The sequence below is a fragment of the Mustela erminea genome, chromosome 9 (assembly GCF_009829155.1).
Source record: "Mustela erminea isolate mMusErm1 chromosome 9, mMusErm1.Pri, whole genome shotgun sequence".
NCBI lineage: Eukaryota > Metazoa > Chordata > Mammalia > Carnivora > Mustelidae > Mustela > Mustela erminea.
The window spans coordinates 1361475-1376369 of record NC_045622.1 but is presented as its reverse complement, the minus strand read 5'-3'; the positions used below and the strand labels follow the sequence as shown (position 1 = coordinate 1376369).

Genomic DNA, 14895 nt, shown 5'->3' with positions numbered 1-14895 from the left:
AAATGGTTACTATTACTAGACGGGGGTCAGAGAAAAATGTTCTCTTCCCAATATTTACGTACACTCCGGCAGGGAAAACCAGGGAATATTAAGTCTTACACAGTGCGGAATTTACTGATCATGGTGAAAAACACGATACAGGGGAGGGAAAGGCATCAAAGCTAATGGTGGAAATAAAAGGAGTCAAATCCACAAATTCAGGAGAAACAATACAAGTTGGCCAGAGCAAGAGAGAAAAACAGGCACGTGGAAAGGTCTGCATTCTTCAAGTTTGATTCCAATAAGGAGAGCCCAGGACATGAAATCCGACCAAGCAGCGGGGATGGTAACAGCTGGACTGTCCGTCTGTCTGTGCGCTATTCCCCCACCTCGACGCTCCGCTCTCACTGATGACGGTGACACCCAAACCAGAAAATCGCTTACAAATAACTTTTTAAATGTCAGAAGCACACCAGAGATAGATTGGTTAGCTCTAACCTGAAGGAGGTTCTTTTCAAGGGGGAGAGGTTGATAGGGCAGACCAGGAATGAAGTTATAGACAACGAAGATGAATTATACATAAAAGACTAACACAGGGCTCTGGGCTCCAGGTGGTTTCTAGAAACGGCCCACCTTCTTACTTCCCTTGCTGACTCGGAGCAAGTCAGTGAAGGGGGTAAAGAAGGCAGCTGTCCACCAGCACTGTTTCACTTTGTGTATGTGTCAGCTCTACTGCCTGTGCGAGCAAGACAAGCAAGGGACTGGGGTTCAGAAAGGTCTAGAAACACTGGGGTAAGTCACTCTGCCTCACCATCCCTTCCACATGCTGGGCCCACCCAGAGGGGAGAAGCAGAAATCAGCATCTTGCACTAAATTTTTAACTTAGTAAAAAATCAATAGGTTGATAATTTCTAGACAAAGTTATTTCTACTCCAACCATAAATCTGCCCATTACCAAACTTCTATGTAACTCTAACAGTCTCCTCCCTTACCCCCACTTACATTTTCTTGAAAAAGTTCAGGATGCATGCCTCGAACAAAATGCAAAGCAAACATCAACTGATCAGCCTGAAAAGAATAACAAATGTTATCTTGCTGTTTCTAAATTTGTGTTTTCAGAAAAGCACAGTCCTGAAATGTCAGTTCACAAAATCTGTGTCCTATCTTTAAATTATCTACTTTTACCAATATAAGAAATGACTATCCCAGTGGCCCTTCCACAAAACAATATTTCCAAGTTGTAGGTGGGAAGGATAGAGAAAGTACCTGAAGTTTTAGAGAAAACGTTAAAGATTAGTCATCATATAACTGTATATATACATCATATAATTTATATTTATTGATGTATATCATATAAATGCATATGTATCATTTATATATACATCATATAATTTATGTATTAATAATATACATCATATAATTCTATGATTTAAAAACACAGGTTTATTTGACAAGCTGAAATCCAATTTTGAGGTCTGAATTAGTCATTACCATAAGGATCAACCCCCTGCATTAGTAATCTTCAATCTGTCATTGTGTATGCTTACATGATCCAGAACATTCTCTATGCCCTTAAATCAAGGTATTTCATTTCTAGAACGTTGTGCAAAGGGATGATGAATGTATTTATAGATAAGAAATGAGGGCATTTGATGCAAGATTTTTTATTATGGAGGAAAAACTGAAACAAACCAAATGTTCAAAAGTTTATCATAAATAATATTCAAATCAAAATATATAACATAGCCCATACAATGGAAAGAAGGGCAATACGTTCATATAAACATATACGGATAAATACCTGCCAAAAAAATTGAAAAAAATGGAATCAATTTTTATTGGTGATTTACTTTTACAACTATAAGTTATTTTTGGTTTCTTCTTTTTCTCTTAAGTGTATTTTGTAAATTTTCTAAAATAAACATCTCATTTCTGTTTAAAAATACAGTAAATGCTTATTAAAAACAACAAAAAATCATCTACTCTAACACCATCTTTCCCGCCAGTTTATAGTTTAAGCATTTTATATAGCTTCTCCCACACTATAAATAACATTTTATATCTCATACGTGCATATGATTATAAATCTACACCTAGACTAACTGTAAGGGCTGTAGAGACTACCAGCAAGTGATCTCCTCACCTGCGGGAAAATCACCCCTCTGTCGGAAAGATTCAGTGTCTTGAATAACATGAGAGGATAATTTCCTTTATGAAAGTATATGTTACACATGTATACACAAGTACTCAACGAATGCCTATTAAGTGAATAAATAAAAACCATGTGTTTACAACCATAACATAGTCAATGCCTGAAAAAAAAAATTCTCAAAGCAGAAAAACTTTAAGCAGATGGCCATCACTCGGGTGTGGAAAAAAAGTTACAACCAACTACTATGTGTGTGAAATAACTCCCATGTGGCTTAAAAATATAAAAAGCAGGACACATCATCTGAGGAGATGTGCGGTGTTCTCAGGTATCAGGAAGTATGAGTCACGTGGCCCAACCAGGCTCACCAGGATCTCTGTCGATGGTGTTCCCGGCTGAAAATGGCCAAAGAAGCTGTTGCTGGCAGTCAGCCGTAGTATTTAGAAACAGTATTCTAATAAAGAACAATTATGACTCAAAAGTACTCCTAAAAATATAATTTACTGAGAGACAAGAGAACATATTATTTCTAAATAAACCGGAGTCAAATTAAGAATGAACATCAAGCTTACGAACTTCCTGCGTACTTATTTCAAACAATAACAACAAAAAACCTGCCAATATCTACTTGAGAAAACATTTTGTGCCTCCGATGTCCTTGATCTACACTGCTCATCAGACCAGAAAATTTAGGGTTTTTTAGTTCAATGTCAATTTATCTCATCACACTTGGGTTCTCTTACAAAATTCTTTACTATCAAGGGGCCATATAATAAGCAGCCTCTCAAGTGATTATCAACATAATTAGCATGAAGAGAGAGCATTAGGAGATGACTACATGGTATGACTCAGCCATACAGTGCATCCTCTGTCATTACACGTGCTGGTCAATGTTCACAAAGGGTAAAACCATTAGCACAGGACTCAGAGGAGATATGGGAATCCTCAAGTGCATGTCTCGGCTGGGACACAGTTCACCTTTTCAGACACAACCATTCAGCTTCACCCCCAGCCGGTCAGCCCAAGTCTCCGGCATCCAGCAGAGTGGGTTTAAATTCCAGTTCCGACATCCTCTACATCCAGAAAACCTACAGAAAGGTGCTAGCTCTAAATCTTGATTTCCTCCCTTCTAGAATGGGGTTGTTGTAGGAATTAAGTAACAGTGCATGTCCTTGTACAGTGCCTGGAACATTGGAAGGTGACAGAAAATAACTACCCACTTTGCAGTCACCTGATGTACTACGTAATACTGCACTGAAGAGGAAATTTATCTTAAAAAATTCTATAAACCACATGATTCTCAGAGATTAAGAAGCAGTAGGAAGAATAAGAGTACTCTACACTATTCATCACTCGCAAACACACTCAGGGAAAGTATAAAACCGATGTTACTGTATGAACTTGCTCTAATCTACACAATACTGAGACAGCACCGACCTTGAGTACTCATACTTGTGCTCGAAGTCACACGTTTTAATGAATAATTATATGCAATCCAATTCTACTTATGAAAATCTAAAGAGTTAGATAAATGCTAAGTTTCAAAATTTCCTAAGCAGAAGAAAATGATCCAAATTATCAGGATTCATTTTAACAGCAACAAGTTAAAAAATTTATAAACAGCCAATCAAAGAACGTCCACTTTTCTGTTAAAGAAAACACATTTTGACAGAAAAAAACACCAGAATCCAAAATCAATGATTTGTCAGAGAAATACAATCATGAGACACTAGGATTTTATTTTGAAAATGTATGATTCATCTGTATTTTACTCAACTAGCCAATTCATTGGAAGAGGGAGGTGAGGGAAGCTCTCCACACCTCACCAGACAGTCTTTCTGCACCACATCAGAGCTCCCTTAGGAAATACTTCCGCGAGGAAGGGCAAACACTGAGAGTACAGGCTCTCCGAGGCCTCTTTCCAACCCTTTTCTCTACTGTCATCCAATATATGTGGAAATTATTTAACACTCCAACGCAACTTCCACTACTTTGTATCTACTCCAAGTGATAAACTGGGATGAAGAAATTACCTGGAGAAGTACTAACTTGCATACAGTTCCATTATAATCATAAATTTTGGGGAACCAAGTATACTACTTATGCTATAATTGTCTAAAATACTTTGGTTATTGAAAGAAACACTTTTTGGTCACTTGGAGAAGAAGAATGGCAGAGCCAATGACCTCAAGGGAAAGAGCTCAACAGCTTTCTCCATTTGGTTTGGTTTATTAAAAGTCCAAAGTTTCTGCTACAAAACAAGTCAATCATTTTTGTTCCAGGTCAAGCTGGTTTTCTGTGGGTGTGACATGACCACTAATAACCCAGCTTCTGTTTTAGGGTCTCTCATTGTCACAACGCTGTCACCAACACACCAGCAACATCAGCAAGAGAGACTGGCAGGCAGGGTAATGTGAAGGTGACTGCTACAAATACAAAAACCTCTCACTAAAATATGAAATCAGTTCCACCTTAGGTCAGATTACAATGCTCAGTCTTGAGAAATTATCTCATTGCTCTACAATTCCTGTGCTTTCTTGTTATGCAACGCTGGAACTCCGTGGATTGCTGAATTCACACTGATAGAGAAACCTGAGTATCAGAAACCAGACAGTCCATCACCAGTTAAAACACGACTCTAGAATTATACATGACAGCTTTCTAAAGGTGAGTGTTAACTGCTCACAACAGAGAAGTATATCTCAAGACGGGCGATAAGGAATCGCACATGCGCACCACACTGCCGAGGACACCCAGCCTTTGCGCCCCCGTGTCGTGCAACAGGAAGCCGGCTGGAGCCTCACTGCCGTGTGTTTGCACATGGAGCAGCCCCAAATAAACTTCACTGACAGAGTCAACCGTCTCCACACTGAACATGCACTGTATCTTCCCCTAATTACATGACAGAACACATGACATAAGGGTTTAAATCTCATCAGTCAACACAGTGTATTACTAAAAAAAAAGTAAGAACACATAGGCAGAGGCAGAGACATACGGATCAGAAACAAGGAATTCTGAACAAGGTGCTGACCTCTGCAGTGAATAGGAAAGTTTCTATTGAAACTTTTTTAAACTAAGTGCAGGTCTGTGTTATTTTCACAAATCACAGCCTATTTCAGTGTATAGGTCTTGAAAGAAAAGTAAAAAAGCATTAAGTATATTCTTAGGAGAGTGATCAAAATGAAGCTTTGTGGCTGTAATGTATTTGCTAGAAGAATAAGAAAGGTTAAAGCTACAAAGGAAGGGAGAAAAAATGAACCAAGACAGGACCAGGGAGGGAGACAAACCATAAGAGACTGTTAATCTCAGGAAACATGCTGAGGGTTGCTGGGGCGTGGTGGGTAGGGACAGGGTGGCTGGGTGATGGGACACTGAGGAGGCCATGTGCTATGTTGAGTGCTGTGAAGTGTGTAAGCCTGAGGAATCACAGATCTGTACCCCTGAGCAAATAATACATTATATGTGAATAAAATAAAAACTAATCATAAGAATTGATAACATAGCAATCAAAAATAAATCCAATGATTAAAAAATAAAATTTAAAAATAATTACAATAAAGTGGACTTGTTCTGTAAACAGCTTATTCTTTAGAATACCAAGAAAATTAACAAACACGGCAAATAAGGAATGTAAAATAAACTTAAAATAAAATAAAGCTTGAAACTCTTTCAGAAAATATTTTTAAGTTGTGTCTGTGTAATAAAAATGCTTAAGTATTATGTGCAAAAATACATTACACAAATGTTAGAGATGCCATCCTCATATCTACCTAAGGTCATAACGTTTTAGGGACAAATTGGGCTTTGAGATCATCTGCTTATAAGCAGATATTATTAATCTGGTTATTATTAATCTGGATATTATTAATCTTTCTATTTTTTATCAAGTTATGGCTTATAAATATTTTTTATCTCCTCTGAATTTTTATTAAAGCTGTTTATTTTACCTTCCTTATCTGCTTATAATTCCTCATGTATGCAAGTTAAAACTGGGAGCCAAATTTTTAGAAGGATAGCTAATCATAAGAGCTCCAAAATACACATATACACTGTCTACAGACCTATATGGAGTCTCCACAGTTCTCATTAAAGACACATCCCACAGAAATGTCCAACTATAGGTCTTTGAGCATCCAGTAATAATTCCATCTCAAGGAAAGATCATCAATATTCTGACTACTCAAAAAAGTTACTGTCCCCTTCTGAAGAATGTATTAAATGTATCTTTCCCAAGATTTTCTAAGAACCCTACGTACCAGTACCATAGTAACTGTTTCTCTCATGTAGTTAATTGCCTTTACAAAGCTCTTCCTCATCTAGCTCAGCCTATACCCTAAGACCAGTACTTAAAAAAAAAAAAAAAAAAAATCCTAAGTGAAAGTTTCTATTTTCTACAACACTCAAAAATTTCTAAATTACATTTTACTTTCTATTCCTCGGGGACCCTTGTAATACGAAGACACCGATGACAAATTTCACAACTCAAGATCAGGCATTAATTTACTTCCTAACGCCAGGAATGAAACCAGTTTTGTCTCCCAACCTAGGAGACACTGGCCATATCAAGAGGTATTTTTGAATTTAACAACTGTGTGGAGGAAGTATTCCCAAACAGACCCCCCAAACGTCCTACTGTGGTGCACACTGGCACCAGTGCTGAGCAGGGGACAGCGGTGCACCTAGAAAATGACCTCCACAGCCTGCCACAGGGTCCTCCTTCTGGGCTGCTGGTGTCCAGAGCCACGGCGGCCGACCCCTGCACGTGTGCTCTCTCTTCCTTGCTCGCACTCTCCTCCCTCCCAGCCACAGCCCGCCCCGCCGTGAGACCTTCCAGTTAGCAATAAGCATCATTCTGGGAAAGTACCAGAAATGCCAATTTCAATACCTTTCTGTAGGTAAATGTGATACAAGTTAACTGTAATAATGAATCAAATCAAAATACAGGTCGTATTTTATACATGAAAAAACTACTTCTTACCTTGAATAGACAACGGCATATATATTCATAGACCATATGTTTTAATGAGCTGATAAGAGACTGGATTCTCTGTTCTGTATTTTCAGATTCCTATAGATTACAATTAGAAAATTTTAAAAAACCACTAGGAAATTTATAAACATGTAAATAATACCCCATAGCATAATCACACCTATAAACTGCTCCTCCAGACTCAAAGCTGATTCTGGAGCAACTATCTTTGTCAATTCAAGGGGCCAAACAAGTACATTAAACTTGTACACTAATACAAGAAAAATATTTGATGTATTTTTCTTTAATGCACAGAATTAAGGATTTCAATGAATGAAAATTACAGTCAATTTCTAATAATACAATGTGAATTGAATTTGACGATACCACTTTGATACCTAATGTCATTTAAAATACTATGAGTATGGGCTAAATCCATTTCATTCCTTGTATTATAATAATCAACCCAGCCCCAAAACAGGATGACCAGAACCACCCAATATAAAATTTTCTAATCCTCAATATAAGAACCTGAACAATGTTAAACCACGCCTTCCACGTTAGCTGAAGATGGACAATAACTTCGACCGTGATGCTGTTTAAGAACTCGTACCACCTTTAGTGTTTCACCTGTTCTCTGCTTCTGTGTGGTACATGACTGCCATGATCTGGAAAATAGCACTAATGGCTGTTCCCTCTGCTTACTAAGAAGGGATTGGTGTGGACACCGACAGAGGGAACTGTCAAGGCTGGTCTGTTCCCCAACAGTGATAGAGCTTTACATCTCACCTCAGGGAGCAGTTGGAGGAAACAGCCCATGAAAGCTCCACTCCGCTGTACTAGTTAGCTAAATTTTCTTGCTTGCTTATGATTATAACTGACAAGAAAAAACCTCATACTACAATTGTAACATTTCGAACAACAATTCTAACAGTTTCAAGAACTACATCCAGGATAAGCAGGGTGAGGTGTGACACCGACATAAAACCACACAGGCTGGAGCTCATGTGCAGCAGGCCCCGGCCGGGCCCCAGGGTACCTGTCCTACCTGAGAGCTCACGTGGCAAACAGCCTCTCCCCTTCACTACTGCTTCACGAAGATCACGCACATGCACAATACACACAAACACACACACACACACACATACACACGCACACATACGGAAACACCAACATGCACATGCACACACAAAATACACACAAACACACACATGCACACACACATGCACACACACACAAAGGTCAGTGTTATTCAAGAGCTACACCACCAAAGACTGCCGGTTCCTGAGGAGACACGGAGCTGTGCACCAGAATAACCCAAGTTCTCACTGGGTTCAGGCAGAACTGCTAACCTCTTCACCAGTTCTCATACTCCTTCAGAGTCGCTGACTTTTTTTTTTTTTTAAGATTTTATTTATTTATTTATTTATTTGACAGAAAGAGATCACAAGTAGGCAGAGAGGCAGGCAGAGAGAGAGAGGAGGAAGCCGGCTCCCCGCTGAGCAGAGAGCCCGATGCGGGACTCGATCTCAGGACCCTGAGATCATGAACAGAGCCGAAGGCAGAGGCTTAACTCACTGAGCCACCCAGGTGCCGTCAGAGTCACTGACTTTGAACAGGAATATTTCTACACTAAAGGAAAAGAAAGAATTTAAAATAAACTTATAATTGTGTACTTTTTCTAAGTAATTTATGAGAAATTTATCATGCAAAAATTATTCAAAGATATAATCCACAGCTGGTGGAGACACAGATGGAAAAGGCGTTGTCACTGCCTCGATTTAACACGCCAACAGCATGTGTCCCCAAAGGCAATGAGAGGCATTTGTCTGAGAGCTTACAGACGGGGACTTTAGCCCCAGTCATCCAAGTTTAGGAATTTAACTCAGAAGAAAACTAGAGAAGCAACCCACTGAAAAAAAAGAAACCGTCAATGTCTGTAGCTGCCTTAAAACACAGGCCCATTCTCTGGGGCGCCTGGGTGGTTCAGTGGGTTAACCCTCTGCCTTCGGCTCAGGTCATGATCTCGGGGTCCTGGGATCAAGCCCCGCATCAGGCTCTCTGCTCAGCAGAGAACCTGCTTCCTCCCCTCTCTGCCTGCCTCTCTGTCTACTTGTGATCTCTCTCTGTCAAATAAACAAATAAAATCCTTAAGAAAAACAAAAACAAGGGCGCCTGGGTGGCTCAGTGGGTTAAGCCGCTGCCTTCGGCTCAGGTCATGATCTCAGGGTCCTGGGATCGAGGCCCGCATCGGGCTCTCTGCTCAGCAGGGAGCCTGCTTCCCTCTCTCTCTCTCTGCCTTCCTCTCTCTCTACTTGTGATCTCTCTCTGTCAAATAAATAAATAAAATCTTATAAAAAAAAACACCTAAAAAAACAAAAACAAAAACAAAAACAAACCCATAGGCCCATTCTCTGACAGCCTCTTGTCAAGAGGTATGCCCCCCCACACCCTCTCGATCCCAGCAGCTTTGGGACTGCTTCCGCCAGACTGCACACAACACAAGTGACACTAACCCCAGGCTGACTTACAACAGCTTCTGCCTCATGCACCAGAACACACGTTCAGCCACTAACATGTCCTACCAGACACCGCAACTCTGTGTGGCATAGAAGTCCAGCTCGGTGTCCTCCTCACCAAGCCCTCTTGCCCCAGGCACCGGGCGAGCAGGGGAGCCTCCCCCTCCCGTTCTGCCCCTCCTGTCCCAGCTGAGGTCCCAAACACTGTCAAAGAGAGGGGAGCCATCGCTGCTTGGCCCTGGCCAAATTTCCCACAGAAGCCATGAGCTGAAGAAAACCACCGTCAGATCGGCCGAGCCTGGGGTTAGGAAAACGTCTAGATAGCACGTGCGCACAGGGCTCAGACCATCCGGCCTCACAATCTTTTGAAACACTGTGCAGGTTTCTACGGAGGGCATGAAAGCTGTCCGTGCTATGCTGGGGCTTACTGTAAGGACCGTGCGATACCTGTGGGTGAAGACACCCCCTACCCCTTAGCAGACACACTCCATAAGGCAGAGGACACTCCTCTGGCCTCCTTAGCTACAGAACCTGGCACGGAGCACAGCTCAAATGACTGACAATGACATGTTCAGTGTTGTTTTCTCCAAGGAATGAGATTATGTAGATAATTTCTTAGCCTTATACCATTTTAATGATAATCTATTACTTATGGATTTGTAGTCAGAACTGAAATCATTTTCATTGAGAGGACGGTCACCCCGGGATGGTTGGTATAGAGGGCAAAACAATTCAGCTAGTTTCTGAGCTAGTCTCTTTAGGTAGTTTGAAACAGTCCCATCGGCCTTCTGAAACAGAATTCCAGACAAGTTTTCACAGGCAATTCTCACCCTAAGCCAAGCCCCTAGTCAAGGCACCTCAGCCACTGCCCACTATGGGATAAGGACGGTGTACCTGCTTGTTCCGCAGAGCTCGCTGGAAAAGTCGCAGAAAGGCCGCCAGGCTGAAGCGGTACATGTTGTTAATTTTGGACAAGTCGGAGATGATGAAGTACATCTTGCTGGCGCTGTCAGCCAGGGGAAGGTAGGCGTCCCGCTCCTGCAGACCAGAGGGCGGAAAGGTAGTCCTCAGCGCTGGCGTGCACCTGCCACCCCGTGCCCCGCCGGCCGCCCTGCACGTCCCACACGGGTGCCACACGGTGACATGTCACACAGCACCATATAGCCTGCCTTCCTCTTACAAGACTGAGCACCGTAGATTAAAGAAGTCTCAGCTCTGGGACCACATACACGGCCCTCTGGAGGGTGCAGAGCACCTTCCTGAGGGAGCAGTGAGGGGGGCTGCTCAGCAGTCATGACCCTAGAGAAGCAGTGCGACTGTGCGTGCCCAGAGGGAGGCAGCGTAGGGTCGCTGTTAGGGTGGCCAGAGGGCAGGGCACCACCGCCCCTGCAGGGAGGGGAGCGTGGAGATCGCGAGTGTAGAGCGACTGCAAGTGTAGAGCGACCGCGAGTGTAGAGCGGCCCCCGAGTGCAGAGCGGCCCCCAGTGTAGAGCGGCCCCGAGTGCAGAGCGACTGCGAGTGTAGAGCATGTGGGTGCTGGTGCCGCAGGAACACTGGTGGAGCGGAGCTGGACCAGGGGTCAGGCTCCGCGTGGGCGCAGAACAGACGGGAGAGCACACGGACCCCTGGGATGGCAGGGAAGGGGCCCCAAGGGGGCAGGGCCTAGTGTTCCCAGCGGGACTCGAGAGTCACTGTGATCCCAGCACCAGATCACAGAGGTGGTGCCATTACGGGGTGCCTCGGTGCTGTGCGTGCAGGAGGGAGGCCAAGCCCTGTGCTGTGAGACCGGGAAAAGAGGGGTGCACCATCGGCTGGGCTCAGCCAGGGGGCCGGGCTTGCCATGGGCTGCACACCTGCTCCAGCAACAGTTCCCGCAGGGGCTTTCTCAGGACAAATGGCAGTGCCCTGCAGGTGCACAGCCAGGACAAGGGCTGGATGGCACCAAAAGGATGCCTTCAGCACGGGCCCAGGGGAGGCTGGAGCCCAGAAATGCATAGGAACCCTCATCTGTCCGGGCATCTGCCCACCTTCAGGCAAAGCTCCATCACCAGAGTGCAGAAGGAAAGGCGGGCTGTTCTGAACTTGGGCTAGGATTTTGCAAAAGGGCTTATCAAAAGAAAGGCAAAAGGCATTTTAAGCCATGGCATCTTAAGGGAAGAAAATGTTTTTAATGGAAAAAACACCTTAGAACTCCTACTTAATATACTGAACGTGCCTTAATCTTAAAAAGCTCCAGGAATGGCAAAGATGCTCTTAGCAGTCATTTTCAGTACTCTCATTTTCAACTTCAGTATAGAACTGTCACCCCAGAACCAGAGCTAATGCGGTGCCAGAAGTCAGCAGAGGCCAGCGGACCTCAGGCTCGGTGCCCTGAGCATCTCACTCCACCCCCAGAGCAGGACCCATCAGACCCAGGTTCTGGGCTTTCTGAAGAACTTTCTTTTTTGTAACCGTCATTCCCCCGAAGTCCTGACTCCACTGTTTAGTCATATTAACATAAAAGTTTAAGAACACATGATATAAGATTACAAAAAAAAAGGAAACAATTACTTGGTCAAGGGAAACTTGGAGTTTGTAAGATTCTTTCAGCGACTCCTGAATAAGTGCACTGCTCGCTTTCGTCTGATTCAAAGATTCAATCAAATCCTTATTTTCCAAAATATTCCCTTGGGATGTGGCAAGTGTCTGCAGCAAAAATCCATAAAATAATGTGAATATTGTCATACATATTAAAATAACCTATTAAAAGAAGCCCATCTTAGCTATCATTAAATAATGTTTATGAAAACTTACGTTATTTTAAAAGAATTTCAACATATTATAGCTTATGAGAATGTTAGAGTAAATCATTACATAGTATATCATCAAAGGATATGTATTAATTTTATCAATCTAATAAAATAAAAACTACTTAAAGTTACAGATTAAATCATAATTTCATGCTACATTTTAATGCCGCTTGAAACTCTAAGCACATAATAGATAATTCAACATTAGTGAAATAATACAATATAAAGTCAGTATTCCTTAAAAATCACTTATTTTAGGCATTAATTACCATTACTTCTTAAGATCTTGTATTCTAAGACATCTACTTTTTTCTCTCTGATTATTTATTTTAAGATATCTTTGATACAACCAAAAACATGTGGAAGGTATTACTGAATTTTTAAATAGCTATTAATTATATTCACTTAAAAAATATAAGAAAGCATCCTGAATAACTAAATTTTACCTCTAAAAGAGATTCCTCAAGCTTGGCTAACTGTATTTTCTTATCTTCTTCCTGTTGTAATAGTTTTGTTTTCTGCTCCTCTAAGTCAGGTTTCTCATGCTGAATAGTTAAAGCCAAAAGCTAAAAAAAATTTTTTTAAGTCAGTTGTTTTAGCAGTAAAGTTCAAACAGAACAAAACAAACTTCCCACAAATAGGCCTTGTGTTGTGCCAAATATTGCAATTATTATGATATTATGTATTTCATTTGACTTTAATTAAATAAGACTATTGTAATATTCATAATTCATAATATATTATAATTTTCATAATTTTTTTGATAAAAAGAGGCAAATAGTTAAACTGATCAATAAAACATTAAATAGTATACGACGTGTAAGAAAATTTTCTTACTTAACATATCAATGTGTAATATTTAGTTCTAAAATTAGATTAAATATGTAACAACAATGGAAACTAGATTTTTTAAGTGGCAAATACCCCTATAAAGAAACAAAGAGATCTCTTACTTAAAATACTCTATCCTCCCAATCCCAGTGAGATACCACTTCACCCCCACTGGAACGGCTACAGTTGAAAAGACAAATAACAATGTGTGTCAGCAAAACGGGGAGGGGGAAACAGAACCCTCACATGTTGCTGGCAGGGAAGTAAAGCACAGTCACCCTGGAAAAGTCTGGCTGTTCTTCAAAATGTGCAACAGAGTGTTACCACAAGAACCCGGCAGTCCACTAAAAAGCCACAGAACTGCACACTTTAAATGGGTTAATTAAATCAATCTTCCTAAAGCTATTTTTAAATGCTATGTCAAATTCTTCATTTTGAAACTTTAAATTAGGGTTTATGACACAGGAGGGACATAGAACACGTCACTGCAAAGCTGCCGGACAAGCGACCTCACTGAGCACTTTGGACGGATCTGACCCCGTGCGTGGGGACGGCCAGGCTCCAGACAGAATGAGCAATTTCATCAGTCAATTCTGCCAGGCTCTGAGTCATCCCTTCATAGTTTTATTTATAAGAAGTATCTTCCAAGTAAGTCAAAACATACCGTCCATAAAAACACATGCTGTGAGCTGTATGTTATTATAAGAAAAAGAATTTTAAAGGAAATTTTTGAAAATTATAACTAAGTAAAAATGTACCAAATATACACACTATCATAGTAAATGAAAACAGGAAGAGTCTACAACTGTTAGGTGAGTGAAAAACAGAAGGACTCAAAGTCAACAGGCAAGATAGCCTTAAGAGGAAAATGAGTGAGGAAACTATGTAAGCAAAAGCCTAGAATATAAAAAATCATTTTGAGATTCACATAATGGTCTAAATCATAAGAAGCCATACACAGAGATGAAAATTCAAAGAGGCATACGTTCTAGTGGAAAAACAATTGTCAGCTGGGGACTCTAACACCCGCCCTCAATCAGCCAAACAAATCAACTGAAACGGAGTTCTTGTAATGTGAACTTCAGTTTTTATAATTAAAACAGAAAACGTAGCTGAACTCAATCTATGATCCTTCTCTCTCCCAAACTCTCCCACACATGACAGAAATCGACCCTGAAATTAATGTGCGGCTGGAAGAAGCAGCGCTTCCATGCTAACAACAGACGCACGAGTCTGACACAAATGATAAAGGAAACCCCAACGCTGGACTCCACCCACGAACAGATTGTCAAGACGGTTCCAAAAGTTTAAACGCTAATCACTTCCACAAAGGCACCTCCAGTGCCGAGAGTACTCTGATACACCAAGCTGCACCAAGCTGCCGGAGACCACAGAGGTCACGTCTCGGGGGCCACATGTACCTGTCCTCGCAATCCGCTCCTGGTGGTAGTGAAGTTGACCTCTGTAACGATGGAGGCTGCGTCCGGCGGGATGAAGGGATTCGGGTTTCTTGTTGACAAGAAAAGGCGGAATTCTTCATTGTAGTCAATAATTTTGTCACCTATTTGTACTACATAACGTGGTCCTATTTGTTTAAAACAACACAATTAGTTGGCTTCAATATTCTGTCTTTTGCTTCATGACATTACAAAACCT

General features: G+C 41.4%; 1 protein-coding gene across 5 annotated transcripts in view; it reads right to left on the bottom strand.

Annotated features, from left to right (window-relative positions):
* DYNC2H1 (dynein cytoplasmic 2 heavy chain 1) overlaps window positions 1-14895 on the bottom strand; it is a 256749-nt gene that overhangs the window by 120361 nt on the left and 121493 nt on the right. For all 5 annotated transcript variants that reach the window (XM_032358199.1, XM_032358201.1, XM_032358204.1 and 2 more), the window contains 6 exons: window positions 14661-14824; window positions 12855-12974; window positions 12170-12304; window positions 10514-10657; window positions 7110-7199; window positions 982-1047 (listed from right to left, as the gene is read on the bottom strand). In XM_032358199.1, the coding sequence (XP_032214090.1) occupies window positions 982-1047; window positions 7110-7199; window positions 10514-10657; window positions 12170-12304; window positions 12855-12974; window positions 14661-14824 (719 nt within the window). The remainder of the gene's footprint in view (window positions 1-981; window positions 1048-7109; window positions 7200-10513; window positions 10658-12169; window positions 12305-12854; window positions 12975-14660; window positions 14825-14895) is intronic.